General features: G+C 34.9%; 2 protein-coding genes across 2 annotated transcripts; one reads left to right on the top strand and one right to left on the bottom strand.

Annotated features, from left to right (window-relative positions):
* Positions 1 to 3,158: 3,158 nt before the first annotated feature.
* On the top strand, positions 3,159 to 5,078 carry LOC131159649 (NAC domain-containing protein 2-like). Its single transcript, XM_058114706.1, has 3 exons — positions 3,159 to 3,463; positions 3,569 to 3,843; positions 4,309 to 5,078. Exons 1-3 carry the CDS (start codon positions 3,304 to 3,306, stop codon positions 4,726 to 4,728), a joined length of 855 nt encoding a protein of 284 aa, XP_057970689.1. The 5' UTR covers positions 3,159 to 3,303; the 3' UTR covers positions 4,729 to 5,078.
* A 12,441-nt stretch (positions 5,079 to 17,519) lies between these two features.
* Positions 17,520 to 21,103, bottom strand: LOC131159707 (aspartic proteinase Asp1). The gene is made up of 8 exons (XM_058114823.1): positions 20,523 to 21,103; positions 20,112 to 20,229; positions 19,520 to 19,743; positions 18,674 to 18,898; positions 18,440 to 18,575; positions 18,074 to 18,274; positions 17,911 to 17,983; positions 17,520 to 17,808 (listed from the first exon to the last, which is right to left on the bottom strand). Exons 1-8 carry the CDS (start codon positions 20,726 to 20,728, stop codon positions 17,702 to 17,704), a joined length of 1,290 nt encoding a protein of 429 aa, XP_057970806.1. The 5' UTR covers positions 20,729 to 21,103; the 3' UTR covers positions 17,520 to 17,701.
* Positions 21,104 to 21,428: the final 325 nt, after the last annotated feature.

Below are 21,428 nucleotides of genomic sequence, written 5' to 3'. Positions count from 1 at the left end.
TGCCTAATTTGGTGAAAACCAAATTAACTGACCAAATTTAGTCGGGTTGGTTCGGTTATGGTGAAATTACATTTTGGTTAACTGATTTAATAGAATTATATAATTAATTAATAATTAAATATAAATTATATAATTTATAATTAGGGTTCCATAATTATTATATAATTAATAAATAAATAAAAATTAAATATTGAAAGCATATAATCATATTTTTTTCCATGATTAATTATAATTTGATTTGGTTATATTTAGTTAACCGAATTAACCAAAAATTTGGTTCAGTCGGTTAAGAAGGATAATTTGGTCTGTTCGATTATGATGAATATTTTATCAATTTTTTTCAATTATTTGTCCAAATTAGACGAATCAGCTGATTGCACACCCCTAGTTTATAGGTTTACAGTATAGTTCAAATGTAAGGTTTTAACAGGTCATCATCAAAACAAATTTTATTACTATCATTTGATGTGTAATGTGAGAGACATTGATCGGAACAAAATGGGTGCACACCACTCTCTTTTCTCTTCCCTGCCCCCCCCCCCTTTTTTAGGCTTATAATTATAGATTTTTTTTGGTAAATTATAACTCTTTAAAAAAAAAAAAAAGAATTCTCTAATGTTTAATTGATTTTTCAATTTTTAGAAACATATTATTCGTACTTAATCTCAAGATATATATATATATATATATATATATATATATATATATATATATACACACACGAATTTCTTATTGATAACTTTTAGAGTGTCTATTTATAGGTGTAGAATATGATTAAAATATAGGATTTTGACAAGTCATAATCGAAATAGATTTATTGTTATCATTTGATGGGTTTGGTAAGAGTCATTGATCGGAACAATCTGTACTATATTTTATATAATTTTTATTTAAAAAGGAGAAGGTTAAGGTTATACTACAATATACTTATAAGAAACAAAAGTGGGTGACTAATTTTTTAAGTGCGTTCTTACTGGGAGTAAGAGTTTACTTATACGAGTTATCTCTAGGTGTGTTGAGAATTTCACTAGTCAGTTTGTCCCATATTGAAAAATTTGAATGGATGATGGGTGTTTATATACATCGTTGGACCCAAGATTCCAATAAGTTTAAGCTTTTGGATTAAGTTAGTGCTCACTCATGTGCTAACAAGTGGTATAAGAGCCAACGATTCGTAACTTTGGGTGAACGATATCGTAAAAGTTAATACTTAAAGCTAATTCTCCTGAAGTGCTAACAGTTGGAGGACCAAATGTGTGACCGATGACAATAAGCTAGGATCATCTAGCCTTGGAAGAAGGATCCAAATAGGGTCAAGACATGAGAGGTAGGATTGGTTTGGAGTCACGTGGAATGCAATACGAGACACATAAGGCGCGGTGGTAAGACCTACTTGAGCAACCGTTGGAGAATTGGACTTACTCCCACAAATAAAATGATTTTCGTTCAAGGGAGAGCAGTTGAAACTCACGAGTGAGGGGGAGATTGTTGAGAATTCCACTAGTGAGTTTGTCCCACATTGAAAAATTTGAGTAGATGATTGATGCTTATGTACATAGTTGGGCTCAAGCCCCAATAGGCTTAAACTTTTTGGTCATGTTGGTGTTCACCCATGTGTATCAAATCCACCCATGGATTTCTTCGGTGCTAACAAGGTGTACACAATAAGACATGGAAAATTATTAGATACATTGTGTGTATATATTGGATTTAATATGATTTTGTCATGTATACAGTTTTTAGCCAAATATAAGTAAAGAGTTTTTTTTTTTTACAAACCTTAGGACAAGCTTATGAAAATTTTGAAATCTTATAATAAGTCTCTAAGATTTTTAATATTTCATGGGAGGTCTCTTTTTTTTCATTGAATTGTATTTGTCAAAATCTACAAAACTCGTTTTTTCAGTAGAATGGTGTTCTCTCAGAAAATGAGATAAATAATGGAGAAAAAATATTTATGTATTTTAATAGCATTGTCTTTTCAAAGTCGATCTGCTCAAATCATCCTAGAGATTTGAAAGGATCACATTTGCACATCACCGACATTTAGAATGTTAAGAATATTCTCGGAGTACATTCAATTAATTTTGTTTTAGGATGATCGTGTGACCTGCCTAATAATTATGGACCACTACACACTCTATTAAAGTTGACACGTGTCTATACCTTCTACCCAATAAATTCAATGATTAAATATGTGAACTGAGACCCAAAAATATTATTGAATTCATAAACATAAAAAAAATAATTTAAAATTCATTCTTTATGTAAATACCAAATTTAAAGAATTTCCTAAATTGGTTGCACCTAATAATTAAATTTGATAAAGCACTCCAATTAATAAAAAAGAATTTCTCATATTAATGTATTATAAAAAAAAACCTACCTTTCCTATTTTGAATTTGATTAAATAAAAAATACAATGCTTTTTTTCTTTAAAATAATTTTCCATAAAAAAAATTATTTCACATTTTTTTAATGAAAAAATGGCATAGGATAAATATATATATATATATATATATGTATATAATATACATATTTTTAATATTTTAAACAATATAAATTAGCCTCCACAAAGTCCGGCGGCATATTTATCGATTCAGATTTTCTCTGTGGACAAACCGACGCCGTCGTGGGCCTCTTGGCCTCGTGCTATGCTGACGTCATCTATATGCGTGGCCCCCAAGGAAGCTGACGTGTGATTCAAATCTCCAGTCCAAGTTTTGAAAAAGCTCTGATCACCTGCGCCCGATACTACACTTCAAACCCCTACACCCGCGAGTCAGGCAATCCAGACTCCGTGCGGGTGGCCTTGATTGGATTTTAATCAAAAGAGATGCGACATGCGTAGCAGCCGCGAGGTGGGACCGGGGTCAAACTAAACCAGCAGTCAACGGTTCACCGTGGCCGTTGCTCTAATAGTAAGCAGCCGACTTTGCACATGGATGCGGCCGATGTAAGTGACGAAAGCCGTGACAAAATGGGCCAAAAAGTGGGTCCGGGAACACGTGTCGAGCTTCCATTAGACCGTCTCCGCGTGCGGGTCTGCGGTCAGCGAAAAAATAAAACACCCGGAAGGTGGGTCCCATCCGCATGCTCTACGAAACACGTGTGAATTGCAGTCCCTTCCTGTATATATATAGAGGTCTCGGGCTGTTCAAAGTTCGACGTTTCAGAAGCCACCGCCACCACCACCACCGCCTCAACCTCAGCCGAGTCAAGAACAGAATAGAGAGAGAGAGAGAGAGAGAGAGAGAGAGAGAGAGAGAGAGAGAGAGAGAGCAGAGGAGAGAGAAAAAGTGAATGACGAGTGAGATCCAGCTACCCCCAGGATTTCGATTTCATCCGACGGACGAGGAGCTGGTGGTGCATTATCTCTGCCGTAAATGCGCAGCGCAGTCGGTGGCCGTCCCGATTATAGCAGAGATTGATCTCTACAAGTACGATCCATGGCAGCTTCCGGGTAATTTTCCCTTTCCCTTCTTAAAATTTCCGATTGTTTTGTTAATTGGATTATCCCAATTTCTATTTTCGTGAATTAGTTTGATTGATTGAATTCCGTGTGCAGGGATGGCACTGTACGGTGAAAAGGAGTGGTATTTTTTCTCGCCGAGGGACCGGAAATACCCGAACGGATCGCGGCCGAACAGGGCGGCGGGAACCGGATACTGGAAGGCGACCGGCGCCGACAAGCCAATTGGGCGGCCGAAGACGCTGGGAATTAAGAAAGCGCTGGTGTTTTACTCCGGAAAAGCTCCCCGGGGCCTTAAGACTAACTGGATCATGCACGAATACCGCCTCGCTAATGTCGATAGGTCCGCCGGCAAGAACAAAAATCTCAGGGTACGCCGCCAATTCTGACCCTCAAATTACCTTTTTACCCTTGTTACCTAATTATTGATAAATTCAAAAAATCTTGCTACGAATATAAATTTAAAATTTAAATTACATAGATTAGGATAAATTCTTATTTATAATATTATTAATTTTGAAAGTTGATCCAATTGAACTTTTGTAGAACTAAAAAAAATAAATTGGAATTAAATAATTTTAATTAATTAGCTAAAATTAAATCAAATTATTTAATTTTATTGAAAACATAATTTTTAATAAAAATAATAAATTTTCAATGTATAAAAATATTATTTCAATATATGTATAATATATATTTGTAAGTATATATTTATAATATTTATAAAATGTCAATTGATTAAGATTATTGCAAAGTATATTAAACCAAAATAAATTAATTATTTTTCCCATTCTCTTGTCTATGAGGGTAATTGAGTAATTTCGCTTCTCTTGCAGCTCGATGACTGGGTACTATGTCGAATTTACAACAAGAAAGGAACAATCGAGAAGCAATCCAGCCTCGAGCAAAAGCCACAAATCTCAACGCCGCCGCTGTCACAGCACCCTCTGCCGCCGCACCCGGTGGCGCCATCGGCACCGGCGGACGATTTCCTCTACTTCGACACGTCGGATTCAGTCCCCCGGATGCACACGGACTCGAGCGGCTCCGAGCACGCGGCCTCGCCGGAGTTCACGTGCGACAGGGAGGTACAGAGCCAGATCAAATGGGAAATGGACTTGGGATACCAAAATGCCCCCGACTTTCAGTTTAATTACATGGATGCCCTTGCAAATGACCCTTTTGCCTCTTCTCCGATGTCCCATTTCTCGCCGCTGCAGGATATGTTCTTCATGAACCTCCAGAAGCCCTTCTGATTCGCCCTCTCGGACGGCTGAGGATCGCCAGGGGCAGCATGATCGCCTTGATCAACGGTGGCTGGTGCCGGTTGGATTTTCCTAATGTTAATACCGATTACATTGTAAACAAATTCTTGTACCTGTAGGACTGTAGTAAGATTAATTTTTAAAAAAAAAAAAATAGAGAAAGTATATGATAGAAAGCTAAAATTTAAATTTATTTTTTGATTGGGGGAAAATCCCAAAAGTCAACATCCACTTTTGGGGGAGGTTTGACTCATTTTTTTCACCTTTTGAAAAATGAATTGAAGATTTGTAAGCGTTCTCATTTTCATATTGGAAATTCAATTTAGTGCAATTTCTTGGAAGGTGGTGGGGGAATTCCTAGTGGTCCATTCATAATTGTCTCATCCAATCCTATCTAGCCAAATTTTAGCTCCATGGTAATACTCGAGTTGGGTCTCGTGCATAGTCCAATATTTTAATTTTATTTATAAATATATTTAATATTAATTTATAATTTAATTAAACTTAAATGAGTCGAACAAGAGTTTAATGAACATGTAGCTGAGTCAAGTTTGAGTCTAACAATTATAAAATCGATCGAACTTGAGTCAAGTTTCAAACTTAATATTTTTAAATTAAGTCGAGTTTGAGTATTTTACTATATTGACTTACCTTAACTCAAATATACCCCTACAAGGCATTTTTTTAAGAAATATTTCTATAATTTATATTTCTAACTTTTATATGGGATGTTTTCGGTTTAAATCGTATAGGAAATAGAATGAGATGAGAGATTGACTGTTCACCTTTCTATAATCTAGACTTAGACTTTCAATTGAAAAAAAAAAATATTTTAATTTATAGTGATGTATGTCGATTATTATTTAAATGTCCACTAAGTTTGACCTTGGATTATAATTCACTTTTTATTTTTTTGGCACCATACCTTCCCTCTAGGAAAGAGAACATGTTTTGAAAAGTGTCTGTTATTTTATATAGTAAATGGCTCATATGATTATTATTATTATCTTCATTTAAAAATGAAAAGTGGATTGACTTGAAGCTTGCTACCCTTCAAATTTCGGCAAATACTTTATGCTAGAAGATAGGTTCTGTCCATAGCAATCTATAACATAAGATTAATTTACCACAATCATCATTTGAAATCATATACATTCTTGATTGAACGCCCTCTTTCTTTTTATAAAACAAGAGAAAAGAAGTTAACCACGGGGTCTACCTATACAAAAAGGAATGCATCTTCCGTTTTAAATACCTTTCATCCCTTCTTAGGAATAGAGGTTGAGACCTGTAATAAAAAAAAAAATTGAATTTAACCATTGGATATTTTGTCGAAGATGGACGGAGCACTTCTAACAATAATAGAAAATTATTTTTTAATATTTTTTTTGGAATTTGTGTAGTTTTGGACCACAATACTTATCTTGCGATTTGTAATAGCTATTTAGAAAAAAGAAAAGAATTAAATTTGTGTTTATATAGTCATATCTATATTAGGTGCGTGTGATCAAGGGCAATCACTTTTTTTTAAAAAAAAGCATATTCCACTATGTAACCGTGTTTTAACATATAAATGTGGACTTGAAAGAAGATAACAAAAATAGAAAAAAAAATTTAGTATCACGGCTTGTGAAATCACAAATTTATGTGGCTAGAAAAGAAAGAAGGTCGAGTGGATCCACGTACTACACTCTTTCAAGAAAAGATAGAGATGGTAAAAGGGATTGCAATCCAATGGATCACCTATTACCCATTTGTTTAAAATGGGTTTAGGCATAAGGAGTGACCCGTCCAACCCAATTATAAACGGGTTAGCCGAGTTTGGGTCGAGTGCCCACCATATTACCCATTTAGCATTTTACAAAAAAAATATTAAATTCTTTATATATAAATTATGATATTTGATGCATATATGATGTATTTTTTTACCATATAGAGAGAAGAAACAAGTGGTATAACTATATTTTTTGAAATATTTAGGAGGAAAAATAATAAATAGGTTGTAAGTGCTATTTTTTAAATTTCAAATCACTTCTTTAAAGAAAATATTTAATTAAAAATTAAATAATAAATAAATGTTATTAACTCATCAATCTTAAGATATTAATGAGAAAAGAATAAATGAGTATTGTTTTTTTTTTTTTAAAGATTTAACTCATATTTGGTGAAATTTTAAAGAAAATATTAAAATAAATATGTTATATTTTTCTTAACATGTACTTAATTGGTATCTGTTTGTAATCCATTTTTAATTGGATTGTATTTTACTTATCCATTTGTAAATAAGTCAACTTGAACCTAATTTGTTTAAGTCCCACATGTTTATGACCCGACTTAAACTCGACACGTTGACTCATTTTGCCACCCCTAAATTACAAGGATAAGAAGGAAAGATAAAAGGTTTTGTTAATTTTATGTGCATTTCTTAGTTGGATATTAAATTGTCGAAGATCCCGTATCTTTAACATTAGGGCTCACGTGCCAATAAGATAGAGAAAGAAATAAGCATATGTACTGTGCTCTCTCGTAATATTACGTGGACTCATGATGATTACGGGTCGTTATAAATAGCAAGCTCTTCTTAATTTTGACATTCGAGTTAGAATCTAGAAGAATATTTGATGATGTCAAATATCTATGTACAATTCAACAAAAATAATAAAGTTTAGGACTATCAAACGTATATTGTTGTATCAATTAAAGAGCAAATACTTATATGTCAACATCCTTCACTCTCATTTTAATCAATTGTTTCTCTTCATTTTCTTTTTATATTTCAAATGAAAAATTTCGGCACAAGAAATTTTGCCTTGCCATGAATGAAATATTTCAAATTGGGGATCATATTTCATTTGTTGATGATAATTCTTTTGAGTGTTCTTTAAATTTTGTACTTATTAGTTAGAAAATCATGTACATATATGGGATTTATACAAACAGAAGGGAAGTCTTTTTCATACTCTATACTTCATTTGTTTCCAAAGAACCAAGAAACTTGTTTGCTCGAGATAAAAACTCAACTATGCCTTTTTGCTATTACTTAAATGCTAACTTGACATTTAGGTCTAAAAGAGAAGAAGAAGAAGAAGAAGAAGAGTAATAAGTAAATTCTAAAAATTATCGAGTATACGGTCTCCAGTATAGCCTATAAATAGGTGCATTTCTTTTGATTTTGATTTATTTTGTAAAGTCAAATAAATCATTGAGATTTAATGATTTGTTGACTAAGGCTTATATTTCTAGACATTCTTTGTTAAGAGTCAAAAATGGGAGAAAGTGCCTTTGTTAATTTTGCACTTTGGATTCGAACAAAAAAACACAAGGAAAATAATTGTGATATTCATAGAAGTTTGTGTTTGTGAAAAATAATTAAGAAAATATATCTATATTTTCATTATTACCTTTTAAAATTTGAGATATTTTAAAAGGAATAATGTTGATAATTTGAGAACTTTTGAAATTCCAATTCTAACCCGTTCAAAAATTCAGATTTTGACTAAAATTTAAATCCTTACATGTAAACCATACACATATCTAGAGGGGTATACATGCTGATATACCTCAAATATATCATCTACCTAGAAGAGACCAGAGCGCAATATTATGAGGGTCATTACTGCCCAAGTCAACCGCTCGACCAGAGCAATTGATGCCCACCTTATAATAAGCATAGCGATTTATGCCAATGAGGTAAGAACCAGAGCGATTCACGCCCGCACCATAACTCGTCAATAAATGACATTACACCCTTGGGTTAACCTCCGTCACTATAAATAGGAATTTGGAGAAAAGACAAAGGTATCTCATTATAACCCAATTTCACTGTTGTTTACAACCTCTCTAAAGTACTCCCTTACTTAAGCATCAGAGAGGTCCCCTGGAGTACACCCCGGGTCCTCCAAGCCACTTTTATTTGCCTCTTTTCAGGTGGTCGTGATCAAGGATCGATTCATGAAGATTGTTCAATTTTCGACTGCAACAGTTGGCGCCGTTTGTGGGAACTTCTTGAAAGATTTTCTCTTTCAATCCTTGATTATGACTACATCAAATAATTGAAGGTCGATGCATTGGCTCGATTGAGATAGTTTGAAATGCCGCCGTTCAACACCTAGACGTACTTGACACCATCCGATCCATCGCCGATCGTGACCCTACCCAGCGCAAACTCTTCATTTGTGGCCTTGGATAGGACATTACCATCAAGAAACTCTACAATCTCTTCTCCACCTATGGTAACCTCGAAGAAGCCATTGCGATCCTTGGCAAGGTCACGAGGAAAAGTAAAGGGTACAGGTTTATTACGTTCAAGCACAGCATTGGCCCTTTGCTCGCATTGAAGAAGCTAAATAAGAAAATTGACAGATGAATAACTAGGACCCAGCTTATGATATTGGGAAATTCTAGATCTAATGCGAATCCGACTACAATTGATGTTTCTATGCACAAGATTTATGTAGCCAATGTGTCTATTCTCAAGGTATGATTTTTTCTTCATCATACAATAATAATTCTAAAAAAAATAAAAATAAATAGATGCCACAGTTTCAATGCTTGAAGAGCTCCGCCTTAATGGCTAATAATAATTAATAGGATGTTCAAGTTATTTAATTGATTGAATAACGACCTATACACCAAATGCATAGTGGGGTCATAACAGCTGCACTGCCAGTCAAATAACCAAAGCCAAACTTTGAAATTCCAAGGGGTTGGTCGAATGCACCATGGGGTCAGCAATAATGACTCTTGCACATTCATGTGCGCTGAATAGTGCTCTGAATAGTGAATTTGAAATTACAATTGGAAATTTGAGTTGAAATTGCAACACATGCTGAAATTGCACAATTGTAGTAACTGCAATTGGCAAAACCCCAAACAGCAAAACTGAACTCCTTAGTGACATTCTGTCAAGCACCTGGAGCCCAATCAGCTGAACAATCCTCACCATAATCAAAACAAATAGTAACAAAATCACCATCGTCAATGGTAGACATCTCGCAGATCTAAATCTCAAACTTCAATCTGTCATTGCACTGACAAACCCATGTCTAAAAAATCCAACATGGGACTCACGGATCAACTGGGATACAATCAACTAATATGAGTTTATAGACCCCACAAATGACACAATCGACACGAAAATATTTGCGAAATCTATAGCATTGCACGCTCACCTATAGTTCCCTTTACCGCAAATGATCGAACACTTGGGGCATACACGTCCAAACCCTTCAAAAAAAATCCATCCCTAACAAATTTCGAATCCTAACTAATATTGAAAATACTAGAACTCACATCTTTAACCTCAATGAAATCAAAACTACAAGAACTTGTCGAATTGAACAACCATCTCGGCATCATAAATTACCAAAATGTTGCTGAAGATGTAGCCCAAAAGATGAGGACGACTCATTAGGCAAAGAAGAATCAGTCCAACTGATGAGCAATGCTCGTGAGGCCAGAAGACTGCCCAAAAATGAGCACAACTCATTAGGTAAGGAAGAATCGGCCCAAATAACGAGCAATGCTCGTGAGGCCAAAAAACAGCCCAAAAAAATGAGCACATTTCATTAGGTAAAGAAGAATCGGCCCAACTGACATGAGGCCAGAAGACTGCCCAAAAAATGAGCACAGCTCATTAGGCAAAGAAGAATCAGCCCAACTGACGAGTAACGCTCGTGAGACTAGAAGACTGTCCAAAAAATGAGCACAACTCATTAGACAAAGAAGAAATGGCCCAACTGACAAGCAATGCTCAGGAGGCCTAGAAACGGCCCAAAATGTGAGCATGACTGTGATGACCCAAATATATATATGATTAAAGCACAATAATAATAAAATAATAAAAATGGTCATTAAGTTAATATCAATACAGAAGTGTTTTTCTGTAGGATCCTTGATTCCATATTTGATGCCTAAAAAAGACCTTGTCTTAGCGAGTGCTCAGAGACCATTGCGGCTCAGTCGCTCTCTGGAGGTCGGCCTGGTCAAAATGGAATTTCATAGGATAAACAGGATAGACACTGTTTGTACACGTAAATAAGTACATAAAATAATGTTTTGACTGACATAATTTACAGAAATATATGATAAAATAATAATAATATAGGTATCCTATGTGGGGCCCACAAGATTGTATGGGGCCCACATGAGTCCCGAAGTTGTGTGGAGGTTTACACAAATTTCAAAGCTATGTAGGATGCATAAAATCGTATAGGAGTTATTCGAGTTACGTAAGATCCATTCGGGTCTCGAAGTTGTGTGGGGCCCACAAGACCATGTGGGGCCCACATGAGTTTTCAAAATTTAAATTTAATTTTTGTTCAAAAATAAATAATAAAATAAATAAATACTAAAAATAGTTTAAAAGTAATAACAATGATAATAATAATGATAAATAATGATTAAGAAAAATAATAAAATAATAAAATAATTAATTAACTAATTGATTAATTAATTAGGTAAGTAGTTAATTAAAAATTTATTTAATGGGAATGGTGGCAAGCACTCCCACATGGCCTCCATCCCCATCCCATACTCAACCCATACCTTACCCATCCCTTGCCCATTCTTTAATTTTAAAAAAAATTATGATTTCACCCATCTCCCCACACTTTTATAAATTCCATTTATTCCCCAAAATTTTCCTATAAATAGGGAGCTCTCAACCTTCATTTTTCACAACAATTTTCCAAGGAAGAGAAGAATTAGTGAGTGAAAGAAATTGTGATGGAGAGAGAATTTTTGAGTAAGTTCTCAATCACCCACTCTTTCCGATCTCATTTCTTAGAGATAGTTACAATGTTTGTAAGGAAGAAGGTTAGTAAATTTTGATTATGTTAGTTTTTTTTTTTATTTAAAATTCATACCCGAGTTTATTTTATAAGTAAATTTCAATTATGTTAATTAGTTCCATAAAATTTCCATGAGTTTATTTTTACGCGTATTTAACTATACCAGTTCTATCTTTAATATACTTGCATCTATTTTTGGGTTAAGAAATGTTCTAATCCCCTCGAGTAAATTTTCAGCATTTCTTTCTATTCAAAAATAAAATTATATATATTTTTAACACAAAAATTGTGTGGCATGAGTTTATTTCAATGTTGCATTTTTTTATGAAAATATGAGTAAAGATGAGATTTTTACGATATTATTTTAAATTGCATAAATTATAATAAGATGATTTTAAAACCCCTTATGGCAACGAAAGTTCAAAGTTACAGATGCTCGGTACCGCAGCTTAAAGTTTATACGGATCAGAGTGCACCCACACTGATTACAGAGTGGTTATTTATGTTAGTAGATTTCTCCTGAATGCACACCTGGTTCCGGACCATGACTTAATAAGGAAAATCTCACTTAAAGTTTATGTACGTTGATTTAGTTTGGTCGGCCAGCCAGTTAAGTCCAGTCTTCGGACCGCACAACCCAGTCATGGGGGTAAACATGACTTACGGCAAACAAGCCTAAGGGTGGTTTTTATAATATATGTTTATACATATTTAATTACGTGTACAAAGTTACTGATGATTTGAATGAAAAGTGTAAGTTTACGTGAAAAGGATCATTTTTGTGCGTAATGACGATCTAAGGAAAACGTATAAGGAAAGGTATATGTATGTTTGTCATTAAATATTTTTACAGTTTTAAAGTTAAAAGTTTAATTTAACAATTAGAGTATATAATTATAAAATTTTACTGTTATAATTGATAACAAAAGTTTTATACAGAAATTTTTTAAATTTATATTTATTCTAAAAGAAATTTTGAAGTTATAGTATTAAATATTGTTTTACGAAAATTTTTTAAAAGCTCATTTTGGCCACACACTAATAATAATCTTATTTACTTACTGAGCGTCGTCTCACTCCAATCATATTTTTATTTCAGATAACTCTGAAGAGCATGTTGGAAATCAGGCTTAGCAAGCATGCGGGTGGGGATAGAAAAATAAAGATTTGTTTAGAAATATTAGTATAATGTGAGATATTTATGCTTGTGTAATTTTTCTTCTTTTAAAATAAATGATTGTAATATGGATAATTAGCGCTCTTGTTTAATAATAATTGAGTTTATTTGCTTCCGCTGTAAATTAGTAGTAAAAAGTTAATATCCTAGGCCCCTCGGGGTCGGGGTGTTACAATGACTCATTAGGCCAGAAACAACAAAAAAGAATAGCACGGCTCGTTAAGCCACAAGCAGCCCAAAATGGCTCAAGAAAAGCTACTTGACAAAATAAAAAACAACAACAACAACTACTTTCGAACTTTGGAAGCCAACTTAAAAAATTCGAACCTAAAGCGGAGCAACTGATATACCCTAAATATATCACCTATCTAGAAGAGACTAGAGCGCAGCATTATTAGGGTAGTTACCGCCCAAGTCAACCGCCCGACTAGAGCAATTGACGCCCACCTTATAATAAACAGAGCGATTCACGCCAATGAGGTAAGAACCGAAGCGATTCATGCCCGCACCATAACTCGCCAATAAAAGGCATTACACCCTTGGGTCAACTTTTGTCACTATAAATAGGGATTTGGAGAAGAGGCTAAGGTATCTCATTCTAACCCAATTTCATTGTTGCTTACAACTTCTCTAAAGCACTCCATTACTTAGGCATCAGAGAGGTCCTCCGGAGTACACCCCAGATCCTTCAAGCCACTTTTATTTGTCTCTTTTTAGGTGGTCATGATCAAGGATCGATTCGTGAAGATTGTTTAATTTTCGGGTGCAACACATGCCTTTTTACAGTCTCACTACATGCATAAATAATAATAATAATAATAATAATATTATTATTATTATTATTATTATTATTATTATTATTATTATTATTATTATTATTATATAGAGTAATATCTATGTTAGGTGCATGCGAAGGGCAATCAATTTCTAAAAGAAAGTTATACTCATGAAAAACACAAGTCTTAATATTCCAATATGCAATCGTGTTTTGACATATAAATTTGGGCTTCAAAAAATAGAAGCAAAAAATAGAGAAAATATCAGTATTGTTGCGGGATAAAAATGGTGATGACCTGTAACGTTGCTCTTCGACTTCCGATGACCTGAAAAGGGTGAAAACAAAGCAGACTTGGAGGACCTAGGATGTACTCCGGGGGATCACTCCAATGCCTAAGTAAGGGTTAAGGGAACTCTTCAATGAGATTGAATGCAATAGTAAAGTGGGTTAGGAGTGAGTTACCTTGGCCTCTCGTCCAAGTCCCTATTTATAGTGGCAGAAGTTGACCTGAGGGTGTATGATCATTTATTGGCGAGTTATGGTGTGGACATGAATCGCTCTAGCCTTGAAGGAGCTAATAACAGCTATTTGTGGCGCGAACGTGGATCGCTCTGGCTTATTTGGGGTTGATCCCTTTAAGGCAGCTGCATTTGAGCAATGATTGCCTTGATTGTGGTTGTGCCTTAATGTTGCAGATTGACTATTTGATCTTGATACATTTAGGGCATATCAATTGTCCCCCTAGTTTCGAATTTTCAGAACTTGTTCTTCAAATTTCGAATTGGTGGTCTATCTCTCTCTTTTTCTTTTTTTTTGAGGTTGCTGGTCCAAGCCGGTTGGAGTTCTATTTAGCTCCAACGAGCCGGGTTGCATTGTGCCAAATCGATGACGCAAGGGTTTCGGCTGGGTTATTTTAGCCTAGCTGATGTTCGGATGAGTTGGTCTTGCTAAGCCGATGGTGACATTTTGTCGAGCTATCCTTGCCAAGATGTCTTGGCTAAGCTAATCTTGCCGAACCGTTATTGCTGAACTGTTTCAGCTGAGCTGCTTTTAGTGGCATCTATTGTCAAGCTGCTCTTGACGACATTTCTTGTCAAGCTGTTTCAGTCGAGCTGATCTTTGTGGCATTTCTTGCCAAGCTACTCTTCGTAGCATTTCTTGTCGAGCTGCTCTTTATGGTATTTCTTGTCGAGCTGGTCTCCGCAGTACTTCTTACCGAGCTGCTCTTTGCGACATTTCTTACCAAGTTGCTCTTCATGGCATTTTTTGCCGAGTTGCTCTTCGTTGCATTTCTTGTCGAGCTGCTCTTTGTGGCATTTTTTGTCAAGTTGCTCTTTGCGGTATTTCTTGTTGAATTGCTCTTCGTGGCATTTCTTGCCGAGCTGTTTCTGTCGAGTTGATATTCGTGATATTTCTTGCCGAGCTACTCTTTGTGGCATTTCTTACGAGTTGTTTTTGTCGAGCCGCTCTTCAGGGCATTTCTCGTCGAGTTGCTCTTGACAACATTTCTTGCCAAGCTATTTCTGCTAAACTGATCTTCGTGGCATTTCTTGTCGAGCTGCTCTTCGTGGCATTTCTGCCGAGTTGATCTTCATGGTACTTCTTGCTGAGCTGCTCTTCGCGACATTTCTTGCATAGCTGCTCTTCGTGGCATTTCTTGCCGAACTGCTCTTCGTGGCATCCTTGCTGAGTTGTTTCTGCCGAGCCACTCTTCAAGGCATTTCTTACTGAGCTGCTCTTTGTGGTATTTCTCTGGCCTTTAAGGAGCTGACAATAGCTGTCTGTAGCGCGAGTGTGGATCGCTCTAGCTTATATGGGGTTGACCCCTTTAGGCCAACTGCTCTTGAGCGATGATTGCCTTGATTGTGGTTATGCCTTAATGTTGCATATTGACTATTTGACCTTAATACATTTAGGGCATATCAAGTATTATTTGCCCTAACGTATCAAGAAGAGGGAGGACAAAGGGGGGCATGTCGAGTCACACTCCCTATTCTCTATTTTTGTCATGTAGATCTATGATGATTTCAGATGCATGATGAATAGAATTGTTCAAAGAATAGTTTTTCAAAAGAAGACTAAAAGAGAATTTAAATGAAACTAATCTAAATCCCCATCTATATCTTATGGAAATTTAACTAACAAACAAAATTAGAGAGAAATTCTAAAGTAAATGTAATAGCAAATTCAAATTCAGAAAACCTAAATTGAAAATCTTATTGTATTTTCATCCTTATCTATTATCTTTAGTTAACTACTTTTCGAGTTCAAAAAAGAATTAAAGTAGATATGCTTAACACACATTGTGCAATTAGCATGAGGTATAGTTGGCATATCATTTAAATTGAGGCCATATAACTAAAGGTGTCAAGAAGATTTATGATGCTCTTGTTCTGGGTCTCATCAAGTACAATGCTAATTAAGAAGGAAAGACAAAATATTTTATTGATTTAACATTTTTCTTAGTTGGAAATTAAAATGTTGAGGATCACATATCTATTCCATTATGGCATCCATACTTAATAATAAAAGAGAGAAATAAAAAGGTATGTGGGTCCGGCGCATTATGTATTGCATGATCTTCTTAATTTTGACATTGGAATCGAGATCTAGAAGAATATTTGAGATGTCAAATATTTACGTACAAATGGACAGAATTAATAAGATTTAGGACTAACAAGTCTATCTTGTTGTATCAATTGAAGAAAAAATATTTTTGCATCAACATCCATCATTTTCTTTTTATCATATTCTTTTATATTTCAAATGACAAGTTTCTATAAAAGAAATTTTGCATTGCCATGATTGGCATAACCTAAAAAAGAAATATAAAATTAAAAATATCACTGCTCGTGTCTGATTATGGAAAAATTATTAGAAAAATCGAGTCTATCACGTCATTCATAGATTAACCCAATAAAGTGGTGAGAACTTATACATTAGACCATATAAGCAAACCATGATTAACTTTATTTATAAAGAAAATGAAAAATCATGATTAATTTTCCTTCTCATAAAAATTACAAAAAAAAAAAAAAAACCCGTATTTAATTTTCTTTTTTCAAAAATAAATTGCAGAGAAATCCATGGTTAAAAATTATTAAAAAAAAAATCATAATTAAGATGCACCTATGGGATGGAAAATTAACTATGGATTGTAGCACATATTCTCATAGCTAATGACTCTTCTCGACTTCAACATCGACAATATATAGAGATTGTAGCACCTATTTTCACAGTTCACAACTCCATCCTTGTAGCTACCCAATAACTCCTTCACTTGTTGATGGTGATTCTTTTATCTTTCTAAATGTTGTTCTTACAATTTAAAACTCATATACAAACATAGATTTCATAGGAATAGAACATAAACCTTTTTCATTCTCTATTTCATTTTTTTTCCAAAGAACTAAGAAACTTATTTGCTCGCGAGACACAAATCATAACATTGTCTCTTCTCTTCTTCTTTTTTTTTTTTTTATCTAAAAATTATAATTATATAAGATCAAAATGGATATATACATCAGTGTCAATTTAACTTTGGTGTCTACAAGGAAAGAAGAAGAAGAAAAATAATGAACACTAAAAAAAATAGGTCTGCTTCTTTTGATTTCTATTTACCTTAATAAAGTCAAAAACATCATTGTGGTTTAGCGATTTGTTGACGAAGACTTAAATTTCTAAACACTTTGTTACAAGTCAAAAATAGAAGAAAGCGCCTCTGTTAATTTTGCACTTTAGGTTCTCCATTAAACAAAAAAGCAAGAGGAAATTCCCGTTCTCTTACTTTTGTGAAAATTTAATAAAAAAATATTTTCTTTTGAATATTACCTTTCGAATTTTGAGATGTTTTAAAATGAAGTGTTGATATTTTGAAAATTATTGAAATTCCAATGAAACATTTTGGAACTTAGACATTTACCCAATGTAAAAATGATGAATTTAATATGTTGTTTCCACTCTAATCCCTTCTAAAATTCAAACTTCAACTAAAAGTTAAGGCCTTGTGTGAAACATATGCATATTTAGAGGGGTATATATAACCTTCTACTCTCTCAATATATGCATCAACTATTATGTACATGTACATTTTTGGAGGTTATACCATTCTCCTGTTCCTACAAATACTTATGGTACACATAGTACACTTGAGGATGATGTTTTATTAGGACTTATGTCCATGGGAATTAGTAATTCACTATCATCTTGTATCAACTATCAATCATCGGATCGAGGTTTGGGAATCCTATCACATTTTGTTGGAGCCCATCCAATCACTTGCTTCTCATTGTCGTAAATCACCATTCTATCTTGCATTGAAATGTCTGTGAAATCAACGAGAAAATGGAAATCATCGGGTAAAGTTCAATTACCAAAATAATATGTTTTTTATCCTTCAAGCTATGATTTTATAGAAAATGCCTTACCTCCAATGACGTTGAAATTTTGCAGTCCGATTTCAGTACCGTTCAAAATTCCCAAGCAAACGTTGCCCTTAGACTGGCGAAAGACATTGTCAGTTTTCAAGTCCAAGTGTTTCTTACATAGGGTGAAAGAAACATAAGCTTGAAGATATTAGAAACCACTTACTGAGATTATAAGATAAGATTCAGGGAGAAGCTCGTATTTAGTTTTAGCTTTCCCGCGATTTTCAAAGCTCAATGCAAAAGGCTTGAAATATCTCTTGATGTCGCGCATGTTCTTAAAAGGTTTTTTGCCTTTCCAGCAAAACGGAAGTGTTCGATCGTCTTGTGCTTCATTTAAGGGTGTTTTGCTCAATTCTTTCCTCGTCTGAAAATATAAATGTCATCAACAAGGGAAAAGTAAGCAATGGATCATTACTTTGAGGTTATATAACCAATAACTCATGAATTGACAACAACTAGGATTATACAATACTAGTTAGGCAGTTTTGAATTCGAGAATTTGAAGAATGACATTCCAATTGTTTCTTACCAAAGAGAGTACAGCTTGATAAGCTTCAGAATTAAAGTAGGTGTAAGAGCTTCCACTATCAAAAACTACACGAAGATTTTTAAACCCACTAGCCTTTCCACCGAGAATGAGTTCTGCATTCCCGGGTGAGTAGTAGCTATCGACATAAATCATAAGATATTGGTTTTAAGTTTTGAAATAATGAATTACACTAAGATAAAAAAATATAAAAAGGTGTTAAGCGTTGCTTCTTACGAGAAATCGCGAGACATTTTTGTCCAAACTATGCGGGATGAGTCATATATATCATCCCCAAAGAAAAGATATCCTCCACCTCGCCCGCTTAAACAATGGCCGATCACGTTTCGCACTACACCTTGACTATGAAGCTGTGATATAATGCTTGATTTTCCATTGCCCAGGCCAAGAATTCCATCTAGGGGATGAAAAGATGCACCCGGAATTTGGTCATATCCACATCTGTGGACAGGAGGAGAATAAACAAGAAGGTTATAACCAAGGCTGCTATTTGGAAGTAACTATAATGAGGAATGTTTTAGAAGAAGCGAACATATAAGAATACTTCTTAGTTCTTATGATCAGAGGGACCAAGCGAAAGATCTTATTTAATGTGATGACATCTTATCTAATGTTTGCAACTTTAAAACTTCCTTATAAAAAAAAAAAACGAAGCAAATGAAACTCTTATAAGAATTCTTGTAGAATCTAGAATGAAGTTTTTCATGCAATAAATGCTAGGAGAAAGCAAACAAATGGTATAAACTATTGAGGAATAATGCGAAGGCCAAACGAGAACAATAACATATAATAATGTTTTAACTTTCATTTTTACTGAAACAGGCTAATAGAAATCATCTTGTCACCATAAGAAGCAATTTTCACTCAAGTCACATAGTAAAACATCTTAAATTGCAATTTAATTTGCAGATTCTTATAGGCTCAGAATGTGAACTTACTATAAACTTTAACTAGAAGGCATTATTTGGGAATGGACTAGAAAAATCATCATGAAATGTGAATAAAGCAAGATAACTCAATTGAACTACTGTTGAGAAGAAGAAAGCAAGTGAAGTAAACAACCCGAGGGCGAGGCGAGGACTGAGCCGGACTCCATTAGTTAGGTTGAGGGGAAAGAGATCCCTGACAAGAACACCAAGGGATGAACCGCCATCAGCATACTGTATCTCATAGTCACACTGCTCTGGATTCTCGCAGTTGTGCTCACCAGGCCAGTGCAAGGAAGTGCAGAGAGGGTCCTTACAAGCCACTAGCTCATTTTTGGGTCGGTAGAGCGGGTGAGGTTGCTGCAGAGAAGAGATTAATCCTTATTAGAGAATGATCCTCATCCCAACAATTCTCTTACTGTCTTGCATATACACTCCAGAATTTTTTACAGTGTTGAGAGAATTAGAAACAGAAATCATCTGGATTTTCAAATATGATGAAATATGGAGAACAATTAGTATTATGTATGCATTGGGAAACTAGTGGTTTTGGTAATATTTACAAGAAACAATGGATTGATTTAAACCTTCAAAATTGTTTGGTGAACAATTTGGAACTCACAGTTTGTGAGAAGTTGATCATCAGAAAATTGTCATGTTAAGAATTTTAAATTGAAAAAAGAAATAGGACTTCTTTGAAAATGGATAAATTTGCAGTAACTATTGACCTTGGTGCACCGAACACATGGGGCATCACACTGGAGCCATGTTAGGTCGCTGCCTGTGTCAGGATCCAGAAAGTAAGGATTTGGTGGCTGGCCCACATTTATTTGAACATAATAGAACCTGCAAAAGAGAAGTCAGTGATTTCGGAAACACAGCTCTGTTAGCATGTTTAAACGACATAAAGCTCTGCCTGAGATTCAAATACTCATCCCCTTTTTTACTTGAATATTAATATGAAGCACAAGAATGATCCTCTGCCAAAATTTTAAACCCCCAATCTAATTTCCTAGCTTTCCCCTTAACATAAATTTTCTGGGCTTTTGAGATTTTCAGAGCAGAAACATAAATACAGAGACACACGGACAGAGAGAGAAAAGCACATTAGGCAGCAAATGGTGGAATCAGTTCCGTACCCTGTGGGATAAACATTCCCAAACATAGGGAACACAATAGAGGACCCGTACTGATCGAGCACCAACGCCGTCGGCGTCTCCGGCGGCCCGGGCTTCGTCTTCTTCTGCTGCTGACCATCAGAAGACGAAGCTAATCCAACCCAGGCGCCCCCAACCATACCCATCATTAGCAACCCCACCAACACACCCACCATCCCCTTTCTCATCTCTCCCTCTCACTCTCTCGCACACACAATTGTTCAAGTTTAGGAAACACCCAGAATTCAAAGACACGAACAACAGTTCGCAAGGTGTTTGAAGAAATGCCTGAGAGAGTTGAGGATATGATTTTGACCCAAATGACACAATGTTTGGACGTCTTGTTTGGTGTCCATAAAATATAGGCCCGTGCGTCTCGCTATGTCGTCGTATAGTGTCTTTTGCTTGGTATGAAAGGATTAAAGAGGTATTGCCTTCCCTCAGTTTCTTCTTTTCTTTTGTGTTGGGTTTAGAGAAAACCTTGTCAGACCTAATATGAGGTTTCCAACCTTCTGTTCTCTTTTGTTCTTTTCCCTCATGATGAGTTAAACAGTATTGCACCACTAAATTGTCATCAATGAAACTTATGAAAGTTTTTATTTTTTTTTATTTTTTTTGCTTGCAGGATTGGACAAACAAATAAAAAATTGAGAAAAACAAAAACCCATTTTGTGGGATTTGCCACAGCCCATTGGATTTAAAAGGTGTCTAGGGCTATAGGTACAAGTTTGTAAACTGTCATAAAGGATACAAGGCTAATTTGTGAAGTTTCTTGGAAGGTTCTTGAAGAAAGTCCAAGTTTTTGAGCAAAAAATTGGAATCATGCTTATGCAAGTAAATTGCAAGAAAAACAGAGAGAGAATGTAAAATTTATGTGGTGAGATAATA

This window comes from Malania oleifera, chromosome 7, assembly GCF_029873635.1.
Source record: "Malania oleifera isolate guangnan ecotype guangnan chromosome 7, ASM2987363v1, whole genome shotgun sequence".
Lineage (NCBI taxonomy): Eukaryota > Viridiplantae > Streptophyta > Magnoliopsida > Santalales > Ximeniaceae > Malania > Malania oleifera.
Note: the sequence above shows the minus strand (reverse complement) of the source record. Positions and strands in the feature narration are given on the sequence as shown.

Coding starts and splice junctions, on each gene's coding strand:
- LOC131159649 (XM_058114706.1), top strand. CDS start 3,304: ATGACGAGTGAGATCCAGCTACCCCCAGGATTTCGATTTCATCCGACG. Junction 3,464..3,568: donor CGATCCATGGCAGCTTCCGG/GTAATTTTCCCT, acceptor TTCCGTGTGCAG/GGATGGCACTGTACGGTGAA. Junction 3,844..4,308: donor GCAAGAACAAAAATCTCAGG/GTACGCCGCCAA, acceptor CTTCTCTTGCAG/CTCGATGACTGGGTACTATG.
- LOC131159707 (XM_058114823.1), bottom strand. CDS start 20,728: ATGAGAAAGGGGATGGTGGGTGTGTTGGTGGGGTTGCTAATGATGGGT. Junction 18,899..19,519: donor AGTCCTCGCCTCGCCCTCGG/GTTGTTTACTTC, acceptor TCCTGTCCACAG/ATGTGGATATGACCAAATTC. Junction 17,984..18,073: donor AATCTTATCTTATAATCTCA/GTAAGTGGTTTC, acceptor GTCTTTCGCCAG/TCTAAGGGCAACGTTTGCTT.